At 38.9% G+C, this 23,504-nt stretch overlaps 1 protein-coding gene and 1 long non-coding RNA gene across 2 annotated transcripts; both read left to right on the top strand.

Annotated features, from left to right (window-relative positions):
* The first annotated feature begins 2,397 nt into the window (after positions 1–2,397).
* LOC120112963 lies at positions 2,398–5,914 on the top strand. The gene is made up of 2 exons (XR_005514614.1): positions 2,398–2,508; positions 5,556–5,914. It is a non-coding gene; the product is annotated as an uncharacterized LOC120112963 (long non-coding RNA).
* Positions 5,915–12,695: 6,781 nt separating this feature from the next.
* On the top strand, positions 12,696–22,489 carry LOC103724031 (homeobox protein knotted-1-like 1). Its single transcript, XM_039132885.1, has 5 exons — positions 12,696–13,288; positions 13,373–13,483; positions 13,617–13,776; positions 21,701–21,948; positions 22,088–22,489. The coding sequence occupies exons 1-5, from the start codon at positions 13,052–13,054 to the stop codon at positions 22,274–22,276; spliced, it is 945 nt and encodes a 314-aa protein (XP_038988813.1). The 5' UTR covers positions 12,696–13,051; the 3' UTR covers positions 22,277–22,489.
* The last annotated feature ends 1,015 nt before the right edge of the window (positions 22,490–23,504 follow it).

Genomic DNA, 23,504 nt, shown 5'->3' with positions numbered 1-23,504 from the left:
GATCGCTGGATCAAGTGGTCCGAAACCATACATTAACGTAACGACGAGTCTAAATTATACTGCGTTTCATTTTGGATTTTGTCCAAATTTTGCATTTGTTCTGTTTAATTATTATTTATTAATATAATTTTAGATATCACAAAATAATCTACATCAGCCATATTATTTTTCTAAAGTAATTTTAGAAAACTCATAACAACTTGTGTATGTGAGTATTATTTTTTTATTAGCATGATCTTATATCAGTCTATATATATATATATTTATAGAATTTATATACAAGTATATATAATTCCTAAGATATATCGAATATGATAGAATAAAAAATAAAATCATTTTTTCTCTCTTTTTTACTTGTTTTTCTCTTTTTCTTCTGCTTCTACTGTGGTTATCGTTGCCATGTTTAGAAGCTTTGAAGACCCTTATTGTCGATCTATCGATATCTATTTTTGGATGAATCAACACCTAAAAATTCTTTATTTTTCAGTGATTTGCAGATCCTCTGTTTCTCCACGTACCCTCTATTTTCTAATAAAGTAATATTGATTTCATTAGGAGATTTGCATATCCTCTATTTTTAGTAATTTAATACCTAAATTTTTTTCTTTTCTATGGATCCGTAGCTCCTCTCCACCACTTTTCTCCTCAGCTTCAGAGCTTCAGTTGTTTTTCCTCACTGTGGCTCGGTCCCTTTTTTTTCTATTTTTGATTTTATTTGCTGCCTCCAGCTCTTTCACTATCCAGTTCGAAGTCTTCTGTTTCTCTTCTATAGTGCCTCTATCTGTGAGAATCATCGACCTTCAGTTACCTTCTCTCTAAGCTCTGTCCTCGCTGCAACTATTATTTTCTGTGTCTTCTCGCTGCTATATCATCAGACAAATCAATCAACTAATACTCACTTCCATGGGGCCTCCATCTAAAAGGATATCAACTTTTAGTTGACTTCCTTCTGAGCTTTATCCTTACTGAAATTATTATCTTATATGTCTTCATGCTGCCACATCATCAAATAAGTCAACCAGCCACATCGACAAATATATCAGTCTGCCACGTCACTCAGATACATCAGTCTACTATATTGATTTTTGAGTTGTCATGTCAACTCCTAATCTAATGCATCAGCTTTTGAGCTGCTATAACAGCTCGTGTTCTGCAACATCAGATACTATGCTGTCACATTAACTCTTGATCTACTATCACGTCAACCTTTGAGCTATAATGTCAACTTCTAGTCTATCATGTCAGTTTCTGAGCTGCTACTTCAGCTCTTTATTTAGTACATCAGTTTTTAGATACATTCGTGATTTAGTTTCTAAACTCAAGTTGGCACTTATAGTACCATCTTGAGTTTGAGGAAGAATGTTAGCATAATTTTAAAAATCACATAACAATCTATATCGGCCCATATTATTTTTCTTTGTTAACGCGATCTTGTATTGGTTGGTATTATTTTTTTATTAGTATGATCCTGCATTGATAAATATTATTATTTTTTTTTGCTAGCATGATTTTGTTAGAGTAATTTTAGGGATCACATAACAACTTGTATTAGCAAGTATTTTTTTTATTAGCATAATCTTATATCAGCCTATACTATTATTTTTTTATAATTTATATAAAAATATATATAACTTTTGAGGTATACCGAGGTGAAACAGAGAAATAATATTTTTCTCTCTTATTTATCTTTCTTCTGTAAATATTTTGATAATATTAAACAATACCCTTTCTGGGGCATCAACTTTTTCGAGCTCCTAAATAATCATAGCCAGTGTACGGTGGAGCACAGCTAGTGAAGGGCAACTCGAAGCCCAAGATCTGGTGCCTCTTTTAATGTCGGACTTGGTTGGAAACAATCAACACTAAAAAGTTTGAAAAATGTAAAGGTTTGACATTATGTCAACATGATACAAGTTAAGAGTTTATTATATAAATACTAAAATATGGCCTGACTGTTGTACATATTCTCTTATTTTATTTGGTTAAATAATAAAATTTATCTAGATAAATAAATAATAGATCTTAGAGTAAGGGCTTGAATCTTCTATCTCATGGCTAACAGCTACATGCTCAAACTAACATGGAATGGGTATTGTATGGTAGAAAGAATAGTCTATAGAAATTGGGTCATGCTTGTGTTTCTAACCGGGTCATTTGGCTAGCCATATAAGTAGAGGTTCGTATTGGGCTGGGCTGGGCTGCTCAAGTCCACTTTGAAGTCAAGTCGACATCATTCTGCCCGGCCCAGCCCAACCCAAACTTACATGTTGGATATGAGTGCGAATCCAGTAATCCTTCCCCACAACTGGGCCTGGAGCTTCAGAGGACTCGACCGATCAGGCGAAATATCCGAACGGCGGTGATTTGTTTCGCGCTATGTAATTCGACGGACTTCCAAGGGCTTCTACTGAATTTTCATTGACCGATAGATACAAACCAATCGCAGGCAAGACTTAGGGCATCGAGTTCCCGCTCCTCCCCCTCCCCCCCTCCTCTTCCGAGCCTCCGGTGAGCGTTTTTTGCCCTCATATTTCTCTAATTTTCTTTGTTAAATTTCTTTGTATGTGGAGGATTGCAATTGAATTTGTTAATCTCCAAAACCCTTCTAGAAAATGCACTGAAATTCGTTATCTTTGTTTTGATTCTTTGAGTTGGAGATCTGAAATTAGATTGTTCCATTTTCCCTTTTTTTTGATGTTTTAAAGAGTATTTTATGATCGGGTCTTAATTTAACTGTCCTATATGTAGTTATTTCTGGTTCATTGCTTAAAAAAGAAGTTGGAATAGATAAGCTTTGGATGTGACCTATTTTGCTCTCAAGTTTTTTTTGCATATTTTTTTTATTTTTAAGTATTGATTTCTGGACGAAGATCGAACAAATACTAGCATGACTTTCTTATGATCTGCTCAAACAATTTATAAATGTTTTGATATAATCATTTGCATGTTTGACTTTGATTTTGGGTAAAAGATATAGTTCGAACAAATGACAATCTTTCTGAGCTAAGGATGATTTGAAGGCCAACAATGTGATTTGAGTATACACAGTAGGAGCTTAGATGTTTGCCTATGTAGACCACAATCCTGTGGCTTCGTAGAATACTGGGGATAATTTTAGATAATTTTGTTCTATTGTAATTGGTTTTTGTGGTGAGAGAAGACTGATAAGAAGTCAGCTGAGAAAGAAATAAAAACGTTGTGCTTAATGGAACAAAAACCGGTGCTTGTTGCTTGCTTTAGCAGATTGAGAATGACACACAAAGAGGAGAACATGATGGAATGGATATATTCGAATTATTATTGGATAAACAGGCTAGCATGACACAATGAAGGCGCTAGCTTGTGCACTGTTCGCTGCATTCTTGTAAATAGATGTTTTGTATTGAAATGGGATATTTCATTTGCAGAAGTAGGGCCAGAATGGTTGAGCGATCCGTGCAATAGTTGGTATGTCATGCGGCAAGCCATAACTTTGCTATATATCCGGATCAAAATGTCCATCCAATTTGAGCATTTGCTTATATCTAGGTTGATCTCACCTTTTTTCCCATTCAGAATTCTCCCCCTTCCCTATGTTTCTTCTCAATCCATATAGCTTCTCAGACCCCCTTGCTAGGATGAGCTAGGGTAGATATGTGATGAAGGGTTGATGGTGGGGGGGATTGGTCGGCAACTTAGAACGATAAGTTCATCTTCTATAATATGACATTTACGCATCACTGAGACCTTGAAAGTGAAATCAATATTTTGGCAAACAACTTTCAAAATTCTCCATTTTTTCCCTTCAAAAGTTGCAACCAAGATACCAAATAGACCCCAACTTCACAATGAAAATGAGGATGTACCAAAAAAAAAAATCCAAATAGTAATCACTCCTCCAAAGCTTTAACTTCATGAATATGGTGTGAAGTGATTATACTTTTCTGCTATAAAATAATTGGAAATATGATCTAAGGCATGCATTGAAATATTAAGGGTCATGCAAAAGTTTAATGATTTCCACACTATAGGGGATAGCCTTCATCAATGAGCAGTTGCAGTTTAGATAATGAAATTTCTGTCTAGCTGCATCTTTAATTTTCCTTAAAACTTTACATAATAAAACTACGAATGCATAAGTTCCACCATTGATTATTTTAAAGTGTAACCACAAACAACATCTTGTATATGTGTATTCCTTTAATTCTAATATATACAGTAGAAAAGGTAATGTTCCAGCATGCTTGAAGACAAAAGCTTCACATTGCGATCTCTAGATTAATTCCATACTTTTGAAGTGTGAGAAGACCCAATGGCATCCAATGTGACTTTGTGTAGTAATTAACTTCTAATTTGAAAGTTAGAGTACTCATATTTTTGAAAGTGAGTTGGCAAAAGCATTCTCATATTTGTCTCTAATATGACTAAGAATCAAATAGAAGGTTTGACGAAGGATCGTCTAATAAGAAATCTAGACGTATTTCTATTAGGCGCAAATATAGAAATTAGAAAATTTTATTTTATCTGAAAATTAGAGGATTTTATTTTATGTGGACTCTCGGAGTAGAATTTGATGGGGACCCTAGTATTTTATTTCTATGCGGATAATTATTAAGATTTTGGATTTTTTATATAAATCCATTGCTATGTTAATTAAGAATATAGTTTGAATTGTTGAGATTTGAGAATACAGAATATTGAGTTGCCCTTTCTCTTTGCCTTCTTCTCCTCTCCTCGTCTTTTTCCTCCTCTTCTTCTCTCTCCTCCTCCTTCTGTCCTGCGTCAACGTTTCACTTACCTTTATGCATTTTGGATGCTTGTATGAAACATGATTTGCTAACTTGCGTTCCAGTTCAAAGTGAGAAGGTCCCTTTTCTGATTGGTTTTGGTTCCGTGATGATGAATGATATAAGGGTTAAATGATTATTTTGCAGCCTGGTGTGTGTTAACTCTTAACTGCACTATCCATGGATTCCATTTTAGGCCATTCATGTGGGTTTTGTCGACAGATATAACAGATAGACCCTGTTCTTATGGATGTGGCTTACTGGTTGATTTTTTGAGAGTATGATACCGTTCGATGATAATGCATGGGTAGGGATTGAAAGAGCAAAATAAGGACCTTGCTCATCATGTCTATATGCTAGTTGATTTTGTGCTGTGTAACATGCACTAATGCACATTTCCTTGTTTCTATCAAGCACTTGATGTTTTCCGCTGTGGCATGTTTTTAAAACACGGCTTCCTGGTTCCTTTCCTGCATCAGCTGCCTGCAGGCAAGAATCAGTAAAAGAAAACTCCTGGTTTTGATCATGCAAAACCTGCTAAGCTTAGTTCTCCACATCTTACAAACATTATAAATGAGATTCGGCACGCAGCCGAACTTAGATATGTAATATCAAATCATGCAAGGTGAAATGTAGCTTAAATTTCGATTGAGTTGAATTGGCGTCGGTGATAAATCTTTTTCTCTCACACAACACAACTTGTTTCGGTAGTATTATTAATATTAAAGTTGGAGGAACAACATTTCATATGAATCTGCTGCACTAACTTTTCTCATGCTTTATTTACAGAATAGAGCTTGCTGCTTGCGGGGTTCCAGCTGAATTGCGCATGCTACCTTGCATAGGGCCGTACACTACTGGGTGTCTTTGCTGGAAGTCTGCAGAAGATGCATTCTATGACATGCTAGAGAAGTGTCAGATCGGTGCTGTTGTTGAAGAATAGCTATCTCAGTTGTGCTGTGTGTGTGAAGAATGCATCTTAAACAGTCTAGGAACATGATTTGAGTTAGCTTGCTGTAACTAGTTCATGCTAATATATGCTCAGGTACTGAAGAGCTGACAGCTCCATTCATGCTTTTCAGAAGATCACCTTTTGTAGGAGTGTTACTTTATATTTTGGAATCAGGTGCACATCTTATTTTGGGAGAGGAAATGGGATGGATTATATGGTATTGTTCTATTTTATTGCTCTCCACCATCTTCCGAAACACATGCCTCGGAATTTGTGCACCGCTCGAGCCCTGCAGCCTAGCCCTGCTGTGCTTACTGTTTCCACGTGAATGCGTTACTGTGCATGCGACTGGGAAACGCGCCATACGAACGACGGCCGAAGACGACCCGTTCTTTTTTTTCTTTTTTCTTTTTTTTTTTGGTAAGCATACACGTCATCCCTTATTGTTTTTTTTCTAAACAGTCTTGGAACTTTAAGCGTCATTAAGCTAGAATCATTATTAGTCCCTGGACCACGTCTCGGAAGAGGTTCCAGAAGGTGGCATTCTTATCTTAATTTAGAAGGATTATAAATGATAGAATCGGAGATGATTGAGAATAAAGATACGAAAAGCGATCTTTAGATTTATTAATTATTTTTTATTATTGTATGATGTATGTATTTGTTAGTTATTTATTCTTGCACGAATATGATAGCGTGTGAGGTGAGCAAGTTTCAAAAGCCACGGCTAAGAAGCTAGCAACTAGATCTTGAGAAAGTGATCTAGATTCTGCTCGTGGAATTAAAATGGAGGTCAATTTTATTCTATCCTCAGCGCCTAAAGTCCCACCACTAGTTGTCGCTTCATCATGGCTTTTAGAATGTAATTTATGCCAGAGACCAATATGAATTAAGGTGAATCTAATAGTAGGATTAATGCCCGGCAAAAATGACAATGATGTTGTTACTCGTGTTGCATCTAAGTCATATCCCACGTTGCATCTCATTTTGTTTGAAAAAAATTGTGTAACCATCCACACATGCGCACTCGAGTTTTATTTATCTTAAGGAATCCGGACAGTGCCTCAAATCTCCCTTATGACAGTGCTTTGTTGCTCGACCTCCCATCTGTCATGTAACCTTCAAAGCTATCCCCTAGGGGTGGTAATCAGGTCGGTGATTAGAAAATTTCAAATCTAATGAGACTTGAAATATTTATTAAACAAGTTAGGACCTAGAACTTGAACATGCTAAATTTAATAAAAAAATAACCGGATCCAACTTGCTTAACATATTTAATAAATAGGTAACTTGCTTCATCTGTTGATATGTTAACATATATAATCCATGTATCTTGCTAACCTAAAATAAATGATCTGCCCAATCAGCTTAACTCGATCCAATCTGATTATTAAACGAGTTAAACAGATTAAGGAGCTGAAACTTAAACCCTAGTTTGATTATTAATAGTTTAAACAGGTCGATCTATTTACGATCCGAGCTTGTTTAGCTCAAACCAAAATCTATTTATTGCAGACTGAGCATGGATCAGATTAATAGATTGGATTATATTTTACTAGCCCTATTAACTCCTTATCATCAACATTTTTTTTGCTGTGGATGAGCTAAAATTGTAGAAACTAGTTAACATGAGCGGCCTAGTCATGAATCGAATATATCTATTGAATATCACAAATCTTCAAGAGGCAAGTAAGCATAAATTATTTAGGCATTGTCCAAAGTGCTTTTAAGTTTTATATATATATATAGTTTTTCCTTTTATTTAGAAAAAGATTAAGGATATATTTTTCATGCCCATCGTAACCATGCTTGTTTAATAACTTTTCAACATGCAGGATTTGGTATGGCTTGATTGTATAACACCCAGCCAACCTGCGTTGCAATAGTTTATGAATTATAAGTTTTGGATCAGTGCGGGGTTAGGTTGAACAAACATCTTGCCAACCCCAAACCCAATCCGTCAATTTTTTAAAGAAACGAGGAAGTCAGACGTGTAATTTTTCTATTACTTCACTTTCAATTAGTATGGTACAGGCGGCTAAAGCAATAAGAAAATAATTACATATTATTCGTTTACGTTTTTTGTACAAAACTCTGGTACTGTTGAAGTACTTTTTAATTATAAAATAAAATTTCCTTTCTTATTCAAGGAGACTCAATGTCTGAGTTGAATTAATAAGGCACCTAGAGCCTAAGCGGTAGAGCAATCTAGCAAAGCACAACGGTCGAGAACTTCCACAGGATTTCCAAAAACAATAAGTAGACTCCAATCCTTTCGTATCGCACAGGAACCCAAGGTTCAAACTATAGATCATGACCATCTTGGCAACCGACGGTCTCATATATCATAAGGGGCCTACATTGTCATGGGTCATCATGCATGGGACCCGTATAGGAAACCTCCATCCATCCTAACGTTAGCAACTGGATCAAAATTATTTCGTATCATATTATATCGCGATGTATTAAACCTGCAATGTTTGTAATTTCTTTTTTCCTTTCCTATTTTTTTTGGTTCATTTGCACAAATACATTCAAATCCCATATTGCCACGGTACCAAGGTGCTAGAGCAAATATTGGACATTTTGCCCTTGCATGGGCCCAACCTCCCCCATGACCTCGGACGTAAGCCGAGGAGAACAAAGTCGGCCCTAGTAAAGCAGCCAACTAATCGAAGTGAGCTCTTCAGCTACTCGGCCGAGGAGCTGATCAGCCAAAAAGCCATCGACTGAAGAGAATAATCAGCATGCATCGAAAAAGATTGATAGTTCCAACAATCGATAGCTCTAGCAGCCCGCAGTCATCGTAACGCCGCAATCTGCGCCCCACCAGCACTACCCGCCGCTTACGCGGTCTAGCACCCACAACTTAGCCGTACTACCGGCCGTTATCTAGCCTTCATTATACGCCACGTTAGACCAGATAACAACAAAATAGGTAGGGGTAGCTTGGAGGACTTCAGGTACACATACATTATTATTCACAGAGACAATATTCTGCTGAAATTCTTTTTTTTTTTTTACGTTGTTTTCTCGTTAATTTGACTTAAGTATCGGAGGATACTCTGCTACTCTCCGACAAGTAGAAATTTTGTAGGCCATGTCTGGAGAAGATCCACCCTAATACCTCGGCCAACTTACTTAGCTTATCTCCAGTCAACCTCAGGATTGTCCAAGCTGCACTTCGACCTCATCCCAGATTCAATGGCGACAGAAGGTGTAGCGTCATATCTATCTATTGCTCATATGGATTGATTATTTAATATTAGTTAGATCCTTACCCAAAGCATTCAGGCTCAACTAATTTATAAATTGAGCTATAAATGTATCTGAGCTTGGCTCTTCCCTCGACAAAATAAGCTCAATGAAGCCTAATATTGATCCGAGCTCAGGATATTAATAAACTTCCCTCCATTTGAACTTTTCAAAATCTTTCCATTTCAATCGATGAAGATTGTATTCTCTTAAAATAACTAATAATTTTGATGAATATATTTTTTTTAGTTTCTATTTTTGCAATGACCATCAAACAACTTGTCCTGCCTATAAATTGTTTGTTAGTTGACATGCAGTCATTGCAAAACCAACAATATTAGCTTCCCTTTTAAGTGCGACTTCTCTGGTTAAAACTTAAAGCCTGAATGATGATTAATAGCTATCATATCATTTTAAAAAAATTTAATGTAAGCAATAATGCTTCTTCACATGCCGGGGCTGGCAACGAATTTGAAATAATTCACGACTCCTCAAAGAAGGAGAATGCATACCAAAGTTGCCATCCATCTATAAAAGCATCTCCGCTTTCTATCCTTGTTTATATTAATCTTCATCTTTTGGAAGCAACTCTCAATCTCCCAGAGCTATAAATCTTCTTCAAGAGTCCGCCACCTCACGGTCGTAACAGCTCTCTTCTCTTGATTATGCCTGGACGGTCAAATTTGGACCAATCTTCTCCTTGGCCTTTCTGAAGGGACATGGCGCAGGTTCATAGAGTACGTACTCACGTGCATGCAGTTCTGTCGCATGCCACTTCGGCATAGGCCAAGCTTCTTATGGTTGATGTTACGAACAGCTATGACTGCGTTTCTCTTTTTTGTGCGACATACATGGTCCCCATCTGTACTGCAACATTTATCCAGGGGGGCAGTGGTTCAAATTTTGTTCATCAGAGTCGTCCCAAGCCTATAAAAAGTAGCGAACGTGTCACAGAATGGGCGTTGGAATGAACAGTACGGGGAAGGAGGGAAGGGTGTGACCTCTCAGCTCTCCAGTCTGCCTCCATAGTTAAAAAGGTGGTGGAGCAACTGCTCCCTCCCGATTTGCTCGGTAAAAGAGAAGAGAGCAGTATGGCAAATAATCCTTCGTCTTCTCCAGTACCATCTCCCCACGAGCGACGACCCAGAAGAGAACAGCACCCACCCGCTTGTACACCTCACCACCCGGTGAGGCGGTAACCCTTGCACTCGATCCTCCCCGAGTAGAGAGAGAGAGAGAGAGAGAGAGAGATAAGGGGAGGCCCGGTCGCTGTCTCGCAAAGAAGCAGAGAGCCGGGCGACGAGGACGGGTGGGGCAAGGAAGAAACAAACAAGAAGACGACGAACAAGGAGAACCCCCGCGCTGCGTGGGGATGTACCGTGGGAGGGAGACGAGATGGCCGTCCGGTCGCCATCCATGGCCCTGCTGACTCGGAGAACCCCCGTGCTGCGCGGGGGCGTACAGTGGGAGAAGGCGAGATGGTCGACGTCTGGTCGCCATCCATCGCCGCTGGCCGATGGCTACGGAGATATCGCAGAGACGAGAGTGTGGAGCGGTCATCCTAACCATCTCAGGAAAAGTCGGTGCCCGTACTCCCAACGGCCCCTCTCTCTCTCTCTCTCTCTCTCTCTCTCTCTCTTTCTCCCCCTCTGTTTCTGTCCCCAGACCAGTCTAGAAATCGAGATGGAAAAGGAGGAGGAGGAAGCTAGGTTGAGATAAGAGCTTCGAGCCCGCCCTGTGTGGGTCGTTGAAACGTTGACCGGATCGAGAGATCGCACTTGGAGGAGGAGGGGGAGGCGGTAGTTTTAGCGTCTCGATCTCTGTCCCGGTGTCAGTCTCAGGTGGTGTTCCGACCGCCCCCACAGGTTGCGGTCGTCGGCAGTTGGGACTTTAAGAGAACTGGGGATGGCTGTTGGCGCTGTCAGGAAAGCAATGACTGCGACAGCAGAACCCTGGTGTAACATGTTCTGCCGGACCAACGAATACTGGTGTTGTTGTTTGGTAGTCTACACCCGAGGCAATTCACGTACAGCTTGACATCCAAACCCCTAGCAAAGGTCTTCTTTGCAAAAGGGTTTTTATTTTCAAGACCGAAAACCTAAAATAAATTTGTAATTATTTCAATATTCATAAATCTAGATCAACTTTTTTTCTTTAAGGGAAAAAAATCGAACTCTATTGCACCAAACTAAACTGATGATTTTGTCATAGAAAATGTTTTGAACGTGTGCCTACCCATCCAATATATGCATACGAGCAGCTTTAAAGTTCGTTGACACAAATGATTTCTTTTTTTTTTACAACATTTTTTTAATTGTTAATTATTGATCAATTTATAAAAGAATATTGGCTATTTATTTTGGATTTTTTTTTGAACAGCTATTATTAGCCAATGAAAAATAACCGAAGTATTGATAACCATGCCTATCATCTTCCGAACTTTGTTGAAAAATAGAATTTATTTTTTAATTATATATATATATTTCCTCTTAAATATTAAAATTTATATAAATATTTTTTAAAATTAATATTTAGATATATACCTCTGCTAAATACTTGTTTTGTGTGTGTATATATATTTGCATGTGTACCATGACTCCTCCTTTCTTTTTTATTATAAAGAGCTATAATGTTAAGTACAGGCAGAGAACTAACTGTAGCTGCTTTAGTTTCTATTGCTATTGCTAAAAGGAGATGACAATACTTAGCTCATTTAATTAAATTTAATATAAGTTAATTTATTGTAGATCGAATTATATTATCTATTTGATATAATGGTAAAAATATTCTATTCAGATTGGTATATTTTTGATCTTTCATGCATTCAATATGAGACATATATCCTGTCTGGCCTTATGCAAGCCATATGTCGACTGATGCTCTAAATGAAATACGAGTATAACAGCGACCATTACATGATATATACGAACCCTATTATACGTCTGCTTGACGATAGAGTACCTGAACTACATTAGCTATCCCGTACAGGAGCTTTTAAGTAAAAGGCTTATTTTTATTTTTACTTTATATTTTCCTCGATTGGCGCAGAGCAAGTACTGTTGCGGGAAGCAGCGAAGTCTACTTCCCCAGGTAAAGAGTTGAAGGAAGACTAGTACGGGCAGCTGAACCGCGCCAGTCCCTACGCAAATCCAACTCACCGTTCCGGTTTCATATGCGCGGCTCGCGAGCTTTTTTATTTAACTCCCCAGAAGCAGGCAAAAATTTTAATTCTAACAAGGCCAAAACCTGAGAGGCAGCAGAACGAGCTTCCCCCACCCCGGTGTCGCCGCCCTGTAGGGGAAGAACACCAGCCGTGGCTGTTGCCGGTAAAATTCAAACCAACAACTCCCCAGCCAGGAAAAGCTTGAAACCCAAAGAAAGCAGCAAAAAGATTTGAGAGAGTGGTACAGTAGTACTTGCCGATGAGACCGCGGAGACATAGAGCACCCATCCCTAGATCTAACAGCCGATCGTCATCCGACACGTGGCAGAATGTCATGTCGGCCATAATGATGATGGGACGGCTATAAATACGGGCGGCCCCTCCTCCCCTTCTCACTGTTCTCACCACGTGCGCCCTCCCTGCCTTTCCTTCAACTTTTTTTTTCTCCACCCCCGAAATTGTCTCTAATTAATTAATTGATTAGTTAATTAACCAATTAGCTTCTTCTCTCGGTATTACGATTATTTATAATAATATTATTAAATGGCATACCTTTTTCTTTGGGTTTTTGGTCCGCAGGGCAGCACCGGGCGGAAAGGGGGGAGAGGCAGAAGTGGAAATGGAAGTAGCCGCACGGCGGCTTCTGCTGCTGCTGTTCGTCTGCTTGCGAATCGAGCAGGGCGGAGGATTCGGTCGGGCTTCTTCTTTTCTCGCTTCCCTTTTTGGTAGTTGGAGTAGTAGTGCCCTTCTCTACTAACGCCTCGCGTTGCCCGCATTCAAAGCTGCCGTATTTAGAATCAAGTCAACTTCGCATCCCTCGGCCTGTCCCCCCATCACTTCTATTCGTCTGCTTTCTCGTTTTCTTTTAATCCCTCCGTCTCAATTTGGGGGGAGGGAGGAGGACTGGAACGAAAGATGGAAGATCTGTATAGTATCCATCCGGGAATCTCAAAGGGTGGAGAGATGGCGGCCGTCGGATCGACGTCCGGCTACCCGTATTTTGAGGCGGACCGCTCGCATAGCGGCGGGGCCGCCGAAGCGTCAGATATCTCCGGTGGCGGGGGATCGGATCTCACGGATCTGATCAAGGCCCAGATCGCCAGCCATCCTCGCTACCCCTCACTCGTCTCCGCCTACATCGAATGTAGAAAGGTTCGTAAGATTGGAGTTGGAGAGAGAACGAAAGAGAGAGAATTCGGTCTTTATTTCTTGTATTATTTTTTTCTTCTTCGCAAGGTGGGGGCGCCGCCGGAGATCGCCTCGCTGTTGGAAGAGATAGGGCGGAAGAGGTACACGGGCGCGGGGTGCGGGGAGATTGGAGCGGATCCGGAGCTGGACGAGTTCATGGTAGGAATTAAGAACTAACGTGCTTTCCAAGAAAACAAGATATTGCTGCTGCTAGTAGGAGCTATAAGATCCTGACCTCGTTCGCTTTTAAGCTGTTATGATCACCAGCAGAAACTTTGGCTTCTATTTTCAGGAATCCTACTGCCGGGTTCTGCAGCGGTACAAGGAGGAGCTTTCGAAGCCGTTCGACGAGGCGGCGTCGTTCCTCAACAGCATCGAGATGCAGCTGAGCAACCTCTGCAAGGGCTGCACCACCTCCTCCACCACCACCGCCACCGGCAACTCCCCTTCCGGTAAATATTGGTATCACTTCTTGAAGAAGAAAAAAAATCTCAACCGTTTAGGATGATGATCAGACGGCGTAGCGGAAGAGAGAGAGAGAGAGGGGGGGCGTTATGGGGGGCTTCGAGCGGTCAAATCTTGTCCATGCAAATGGGGTGCAGGCGTGTCAGAGCGGTCTCCAACGTTGGAACGGTTTGCGTTGGAGCCTCGTTCTCTTTCTTTGTTTCTGCTTTGTTTCTCTTCACACCATTAAGAAAGGCTTCTATAGGTGTTGTCTTTCCTTGGTCGGGAAAGAGAACAGCATATTTCTCCTGTTGAAGATTTTTTTTTCTTTTTTTCCCCTCTTTTCTTTTTTTTTTTTTGGGGGGGGGGGGGGGGGGGGGGGGGGGGGGGGAGGGGGAGACGGGATGAGAATAGTTGTCCTTTTAGAGATGAGATGGAACGTGGCCTTGCACTTATGAGAATATATTTCCTGTTTCCACCAAGATGTAAATGATTTTATGGACGGGTCTTCAGCTCCATTAATGAAAATAACTTAGTGGCTTTGAATCAAATATTTTAAGGGGTTTATAACAGGTCTTCCTTCTAACAGTCTCACTCATATTCTGGTTAGTGTCTTCATTTGTATGTCATGTTTTTCTCGGTATTGTGTGAGGGAAATTTATATAAATTTTCCAGGTACTGCCCCGACAGTTATTCGGGGTAAAAAAATCTAGGAATAGTGTGGTTACCAAAGTATGTCTCCAATCTCAAAATGAGTGCTACTGTCAGTGGCATCTCCTTGATATTTCTGTTTATGTTCTTGAAATATTGATGACTAAACTATTATTAATTAGCATCATATTTGACCTTCGGGGGAAGATTGAGGATATATTCAGATAATATTAGCTCTCAAGTCACCTTTTCTTGCATCTAGCGTTGGACTGTTGTGGTTCCATGGATTGTATTTATTTTGTAACATGCAATACTAAATAAATATCTGTTTTGCTGCGACTGTTTATCTTCTTTGGTTATGGTGAACAAATGCATTGGATATAAAAGGCTTCCTTATGTTAGTGCACATAAGCAACATCTTTACCACTTGATCGGTGGAATGTATAGTGTGTTGAAAGGTCCTGCAACCATTAATTTCTTTATGCGAGCAGGCATACCGCTCCTATGGTGCGAGGGTTGGTCTTGCTGACATACTGATTTAATGTTTTTGAGAAAAAAGATTGGGGAAAACCCACAGTTGCAGTACGTTAATGTTTCATCCTTCCAATGCTATTTCTTGTTTACCTTGCCCCTTATATTAAGCCACTGCATAGACAATTTGAGAAACTATTACCAACCATCTTAACTGTACTATTTCTGTTTTCTTATATCATGATTTTGGTTTACTGATGTGACAAAACTCATTTATTGATCTCCTATATATTGCAGTGAACTCCTTGTGGATATCGTGAGCCACATGTACATGCAATTCATGCAATTTATTAAGTAGGTTAAATGAGCGATATTGGTGCGGGCTGCAATTTTAGATGAAATAAATGATAAACTTCTTGACAATATTTGTCTCTTTCCTAAAGAATCCAAAATGAAAGCATTTCATGACAATTGATTTGTATGTGTATTATCTTGCACATCACACAATAAAAATGTGAGGAACATTTCACCGTCCTAAGTCATATAACATAAATATGAATGATTATTGAAAGTCTCAGACTTGTGACTGAATTGCATATGCAGACAGATTGTGTCTTGTTTTTGGCCAACCTGATCTAGACCCTATTGGGTTGATGATTTGGACTTACAAACTATGCATCTGCTCAAACGGGTTTGCCATAGCTCTTAATACAACTCCAATTTCAAGTTGGTTTCTGATGAAGGTTGATTTACACAAACTACCTCAAAATGAATATCGATTTACACAAACTATGTTCTTTTAGTTAATTAAGTTCAAAGAAGAAAGTGAAACCTCCTATTCTGAGATGTTTTAGGACTTGCATGCATGCAGTGGTGTATAAAGCAAAACCATGTAGATTGATAATGGATTTGGGAACATGAAAGATTTTCAAGTGTGTTGTCATTTTTTTTCTCATCGAAAAGTTGAAGTTATATTTATGAGGAAAGGAGGAAGATAAAATGTCTTATAGTTTGACACATGCTTAAGAAAGAAAGGCTTGAAGAAAGATAGAATTTGTGATGTGGGAGTGAGTTGTTCTCATATGATTTTCTTATTTTAAAATGCTATCCCTCTCTTTATTAACGTACAAGTTTTGTCCCTTCGATAGTTTCTGTGCTTTCCTTTGAGTCACGATGCCATTATGCTTATTCATTTGTTTAGAACCTTCTTTGCCTTGCAAGGTAGAGAGGTTTCCTTTCCAATTGTTAAAGGAATAATCTCCTGTTGTAGCTTCTTCTGCGCAGTTTGAGTTAATATACTGAACTTTTTGTGGATAGATTTTGCCTCCTTTGTACTTGGGTATGCATATTGTTTAGGAGTGTGTTTTGTTGTTCCTTGGCTGGTTGCCCCTTTTTGTTACATCGTCAGCGGTCTCGTTTCTATGTAGGTTTAGATATATTTTTTTAAATCTTTTTCTTGTCACAGTACATCTTATCATGTAATATTTATGCTATATAATTAATGCCTATCTTTATTTTTGTTTTTTAAACAAAATAGTGGTTATATACATGTATGTACATGCGTACATATACATACACACACACACGCACACATATAAACACACACACACACACACACACACACACATATATATACATATACATTCGCATGTGTATCTACACACACTATGGCGTGCACGCGCAGGCGCGCACACACGACCACCTACCCCCACACACTCATGTATATGCATACGTATATACATATATATGCACACATATGGGTGCACATATATACACAAATGTACGTATATTATTCATATACATGTACACACACACACACACACACACACACATATATATATATAATGCATATATTTCAGACCAAAGAGTATAACTAAAAACTCACTTGACTTGTTGCCATGTCCTGAGTTGCTGAGTAGGTTAATCAAACATTTTTCCCAATGACATGAAGATTCTAAATTATTTCAGACATTTTTACCTATCATGGTCATATGCTCAGTAAAACATCAACTGTCCTCCTAATGGAAAACTTGTCATTTTGTAAAGAGAAAGTGCGCAATCAATAGATATGTCTCATTGATAACTTGTGAGTTGACCTGCGAAGGACATCTTACATCCTCAAAATCAGAGACATATTATCACCTTTCCTTCTTTTACTGTTCGCCAACATCTCTCTCTTTAAAACATAACTTCATTATCCTTCTCTTTTGCTTCTTTCTTTAACTGATTGTTTCATTTCAACTCTTGATTCCTGTATTTTCACCCTTGATTGGACAATTGTGGTGCTTAGATGACCTCTGTTTGATGCATCTTAATCATATTTGTATAAAGAGTGCTCCACTTATTTCAGTTTGTATTCTCCATTTTTATATCAGGAGGAACTAGAATTATTCCCTAGTTCCATATTCATCTTTATAGATGAAGATTATAAGGTTTGTGCCCATGATTTGCACGCCTTTTCAGCTTTTGTCACTGAAGTTACAGGGGATCAAGGACAAGATGCAGTTAGTATCTGCAGATGTGGAAAAAAAGAACATAGAGAAGTGCTTTCTTTTATACAACTGCATGCATTTAAATTCTGCATGATAGGTTTAGACATCTTTTCTAGCATCATAAAATAGTTCAAAATAGTTTCCAGGTAATGTTCCCCATATTGTTAAGCACAATCTTGTAACTAGCTAAACAAGTAATAATGTGATCAATTCAACATAGTGAATAGGAGGAAAAGATTGTGATGGAGGATAACTGGATTAGGAAAGTTATGACAGATGGTAGGATGAGATTCAATGGAAAAGGTGTACATGTGCATGCATGGCTAGTGCATGCACCCTCACCAACACCTGCAAATTTGGTCTGGGACAGCTGACTTGTGTTTACCTGCCTTGTCCTAACCTGTAGAAGTGTGAAAAAAATACCAAGATATGAATTACTTTTTCTTTTGGAGTTGCCTACAAAACTAATGAAGAATTCAGAAGAAACGAAGCATTTATCAGTGTAGGGTTGGAGATTCCAAGATCTGTAATTTGAGTCTGTTTATCAGCGTAGATGTGTATGTGTTTAGTCTTGTCATGTGCCAGTGCTAGAACATCAAATGATATAGAATAAAAGTTCTCTCTCTTTTTTCTGAAACAGAAATGGAGGAAAGATCCACCATAGTAAATTAGCCTGGTCTTAGTACCTGGAGATGCTACATCCCAGACGTAAACTGTGAACCTCGTCAAAGTTGATGAACTTGGCAAAAACTGGCGCATCACCCAGTTCTGAAAAGGGTTCTTTCTTTAAAATGGGGACTTAAGAGATTAAAAATTGTTTAGCCAATGACTCATGAGAAATCATCTCACGTCTGGAAGGATTTTTTTTTTTTTTTTTGATACAGATGCTCTAGGAACATGAATCTTGCACAAGGAAATTGCAAAGCAGATGTGTAATTCTCCAACTGCTCGCTCCTCTGATCAGTGGCCTGTTAGGTGGTATGCCTCGTTAAAGTCACAAATTTCTAATATGTGAAAAATAGGAGGTTTACAGATGACCAATGTGTTACGTAACTAGCCTGCTAGGTTTTTGTTATGCTAGCGCTACTCCTAGAAAATGAATTAGAAAGCATAAATATTATATTTAGGACAGTACGACAGTATGTATAAGGATAGCTCATTTGGAAGGAAATAAGCTGACTGTCTATGAAGAGAGACGCCGCAGAGTTTAGTGTTAGGTGACGATTAGATTCATGTACTAAATACATTATGTTTCTGTAGTTATGCTCCGATGTTTTTGTTTCCTTGTTAGTGATTGTGCTTTATGATGTATTGCAATATTGTTTTCGTTCTCTTAGTTTTAAATCTAAGCCATATTTTTTAATGACACAAATTTATAAGAAAGATGCTAATTCATAATTTTCTTTTTCTAATATTATTCATTAACTCTAATCACAACAACTTCTTAAATCTCTGGCATCTTATCCCAAAAATATTTTGGTAAGAAATGTTTTAGTATATTTTTAGGGTTACTGTTTGTCTTGGAATGTGCTTAAGAACCTCGTGGTCTATGGAAGGTTGACAAGGTACGAACCATCTATGTTTGTTAAAACTGGGTTTCCTTTTTATTGGTCTGTTTTTTGCCTTTGTTGTTGTGTTATTGTGGGTATTATCCATTCATTTCACCAAGAGAAGTCATTGTATTGTAGTATATAATGCCTTTTAAATAATATGGATTGTTTCCTTAAAGCTTGCATGACACTAAATTAGCTTGTGTAACACTAAAAGGTGCTGTTCTGTCGGATATTTGTCGTTGCATTTGCCTCGGCAGCTCTGCAATGTTTTTTTTTTTTTGTTGACTCACCTATATTCATCTAGACATACGGGCAACATATGCATGATTCCTTTCTGTTTTACTATGACCATTGATCTTTGTTTAGCGTGCAATCTGCAACCCCTTTCCAACTACTTCCATGTCAGAGTGCTCTTCATCTCGTTCCCAATTGTCTAGCTATATGTTTGGATTTTTGTGATTGTGATACATGCTGATGTTCAATGGTCTTCAAACAGTTGCTTCTTTAAATATGACTGACGCACAGCTTGCTGAGTATGGTAATATTATCTGGGAACTTTTACTGTCTGCTTGATATTGTTATTCCTTTGGGTTATTACTCTGACCAGGCTACCTTTTACCATAACTTATGTCAGTGTTGCAAATTGGACATCAATCATTCCATAATTTTATGCTTTTCTTGTTGAAATGTTTTTATGAATATGTTTGTTAAATCAACATTAACCTGTGTTTCTACTTATTTTTGTTTAGTTTCTTTTGCCATGGCCATCATAACTGATTCAATTGTTGTTTGCAATTCCTACCAAGTAATTCTCCATCCAATTTCCTGTTAAAATGGATGTCTTGATATGTGTAAACTATCCATTTAGGTGGTGGCCCTAATTATAAACAGCATCAGTTGTAACGGCCTTTATAACCCAGCAGTTGTATAATCCAAAATAAATGGGAACTTGTTTCTCTAAAGCTTATTTGCAGTCTGGTTTAATGCCACAATGGTTCATACGGTTTCCAGTCTTAGATATTTATCTGGTCATAATAAATGCAATATGGAACCATGGTGTTTGTTACCACTGTTCGTCCATGTTAGATCCATAAGTTTGTCTGGTTAGATTGTGACTGCTGCAATAAGGTATTGCACCTTCTGTTATCGTGTGTAATATAATTTAATTACTTTCCATGAAATTAGTAGGCCAATCTAAACTATAGGCAAGTTTGTTCAGATTTTAATTGGTGTTAATTGCTGCAATATTTTGTCGCACATTTTTTGACTGCATGTCATGGATCATGAAAAATTTCAGTTAAATCAGAAAGCATAATTTTCACTTTTTTTATAATGTTTTTTTAGGGGTTGACTGCCATAGTAAGACGGTGCTCATTGCTTATTTGTGTGCTATAGCATATTGTTTTGATGTTGTTATTTTTGTTATTATGGTTGCCATTGTTGCTTCCGATGGTGGCGGCAGTCCTGCTTTGTATATGCAAGTTATTTGCGCTCTCATATGGTTGTGTCTTAAGAAATAATGAATAAATATTACCTTTATATACATGTTATGACAAATATTAGTGCTAAATTTTTGTTAAGAGGATGCAGAAGCACGTGAGTCTACACTCTTAAAAATTTTGGATATATTTTTATCCTGCTGGATTTGTTCTGTTCGTTCTTTGTACCCTAAATGTGGAGGTAGCTTATCTTGGTCACCTCCATAAGATTCTCAGTTCCACCTATGCATCCTTTCCACTTAATGTGCAAAAAAGACTGTAATGCATCTCTCTTCTGGATAGAAGTGCATGATGCTCTCTCTCTTGTAATGCTTTAGAGGATCCTTTCTTTCCACCAAAACAAAGAATGAGAAAAATCCAGGCTTGGCTTGTAATTTGGTAAAACGGGATGGTTACATAAAAATATAGGCTTTCTGTTGCAGTGCTTGATGAGTATGAACTGTGGCAGAGTTTGAGTGTCTCTAATTGCCAATACAGCACACCTTTATGGCACAACAAAGTGTAGGATAATGCGGATTTGTATTTTGAAAGTCTACCATGAAAACTAGCTTGCAGAGAAAACTGGAGTTCAAAAGCAAAATCTCAAGCACAAACATTGTGGCATAAAAAAAAAAGATTTACCTAAAAGCTCCTTTTTTTTTTTTCCTTTTAGAAAGGATGCCTGCACAAACAATTCATGTTTGCTAGGGGTCTTTTGTAAAATACCTTGTGTAGATGAGGGGCTGAAGATATCTGCGAATGTTTATACCCATTGAACATGCTTTGTCAATGATGACTGTTCCAGTTACTAATATATTTTTTTAAACATCTAAATCAGCTTTTGTGATTAGAGGTCTGGTAGCTATATCATGTACAGTTGTATTCCTTCTTTCCGCATGAGTACCAGCAGTCAAATTTTGTGGGCAGACAGCCATTGATAAAGGTGTTGTGATTTGATGGATGTTATATCTTCTAATATTTGTGAAAGCAATGTTATAGGATCATCTGTAGGATTGCAGCTCGCGCTCCTGGTTGCTTTGTCTGATGTGATCTATTATATTTTTGGTTGGGCTTTAACTTATTTGGGCTTCCTTTGGAAATAATAATTCTTGCCTAAAAGCCTATTACATGGCAGCCAATTGCTTCAATTTTTGATGGATGAAACAAAACAACTGTGTATGAAAAAACAAAACCATTGTGTATGAAGTCATTTTTATTTGGTTGTAAATATTAATTTAGTTCCTGGAACCGTCTTGTGTATTGTTTTGACTCAGTCTCTTTTGTCAGATGAAGTGGCGGGATCTTCTGAAGAAGAGCTAAGCTGCGGTGATGTGGATGCATCAGAAAGCCTGGAATCTGGTTCACGCCTTGCCGACCATGAACTGAAGGAAATGCTTCTTAAAAAGTATAGTGGCTACCTGAGCAATCTAAGGAAGGAGTTCTTGAAGAAGAGGAAGAAGGGAAAGCTGCCCAAGGATGCGAGGTTGACATTGCTAGATTGGTGGCATACCCATTACAGGTGGCCCTATCCCACGGTATTTTCTTATCCTTTCAACATTTGTGGCCACTTTTGGGCTAGGGAATAGTGAAAACTTTGCTTCGAGTCAAAAGCGATGCATGATGCATGTATTAGTGGTTGATTAATTGGTGGCAACCTTGTGATGGCTGCTTCAGGAAGAGGAGAAGGCAAAGCTAGCTGAGATGACAGGTCTTGATCCGAAGCAAATTAACAACTGGTTCATAAACCAGAGGAAGAGGCACTGGAAGCCCTCGGAGGATATGCAGTTCGCCCTCATGGAGGGTGTCAGCGGTGGATCCAATGGAACCATGCTGTACTTCGATAGAGGAACTGTTGGTCCATGATCGGCGATGCCAAGCACCTTTGCTTTCTTGCATCTACAATGCTTTGTTTGTGGATAATAGATTACTCCTTTTGGTTGCTCGTGCTGTATATGGTGTTTGATTAATCGATGATGACTTATGTAATTATTGACAGAAAATGTATCATGGCTACGTTACTTTGTAATTTTTTAGGTTGGTTGGCTGGCTATCTTGGAGCTGGAATATTCTGGTTAATCTTGCTGATGTCTTTCATATTTGCTGCCCTTCGTTGCGTGCGTGGGCTTGCTGATTAGGTTGGCTTTTACGCGTTGCCGAAGATGAGAGACGTGGATGATATTTTTGGCTCGCTCTCTATCTGAACGGAGTATTTGGTAACTGTTAAGCTAGCGAATCTGCAGTAGACGCCTGTGAAGTCGGTACACGCCTTTTGGCTGTTGGGATCTTGACCCTAGGGATTGAATGGTTCGCAGGGTTTGAACAGTGCAATTTAAAGGAGGCGCATGTATGACTATCTGAAAATCGAATACTGAGGAAAGCTGTGGTGCGGTATATTTGTAGGTCCTTCATCATTTAATTATTTTGCTGCGGACACAAGTCAAGCCTTAAGTAAGAAAAGGTTTAAAGGTGGACTTGGCTTGCTCACTCTGTAGCTCGCGAACAACCATTATTTCTTCTTTTGTTAGGCGCATGTCAAGCGTGATGTACACTGTTAACCATTTCTTATCTTTCGAAATTTTTGGAGTCGAAGCGTGGTTACTCGAGAGCATGCAATCTTCTATTAACTACAGCTGAAAGGTTGTGGTGCTAGTTTATGCAACAAGATCAATATCAGCGTGATGTGCTGTGCCAGGTCTTCGACCGCTCCGAGCTTTGCATGCAGCTTGACGTCTTGCGGCCAGGAAGACAGACGTCGCGGCGTCGACGTGCAAGAGCCAAGAGGGTGAAGAGGTGTGGAAGAAGACGCACGCGGTTGTGGAACCAAGCACGCTCTTCATGAAATCTCAAAGGCAATGGGCTCGAGCCCATGAAGGCCACTCAGGTTGGTGGGCTAGGACTGACAACGTGTACGCCAATCGGCTTTGCAGCTGGGAAGTGGCAAGAGATCCTGGCGATCGACTTGGTTGTCGTAGGCGTTGCCTATGATGCATCTCGGTGGGTTTCCAAGAGGCCTTCGGCCTCGCCACACGGATTGATGAGCTTGGATCTCATCTCTTGGAGCCCTTTGCCTAGCCTTGGACACGCCTATGGG

This window comes from Phoenix dactylifera, chromosome 13, assembly GCF_009389715.1.
Source record: "Phoenix dactylifera cultivar Barhee BC4 chromosome 13, palm_55x_up_171113_PBpolish2nd_filt_p, whole genome shotgun sequence".
Taxonomy (NCBI): Eukaryota; Viridiplantae; Streptophyta; class Magnoliopsida; order Arecales; family Arecaceae; genus Phoenix; species Phoenix dactylifera.
This window is presented reverse-complemented; position numbering and strand designations above follow the sequence as displayed.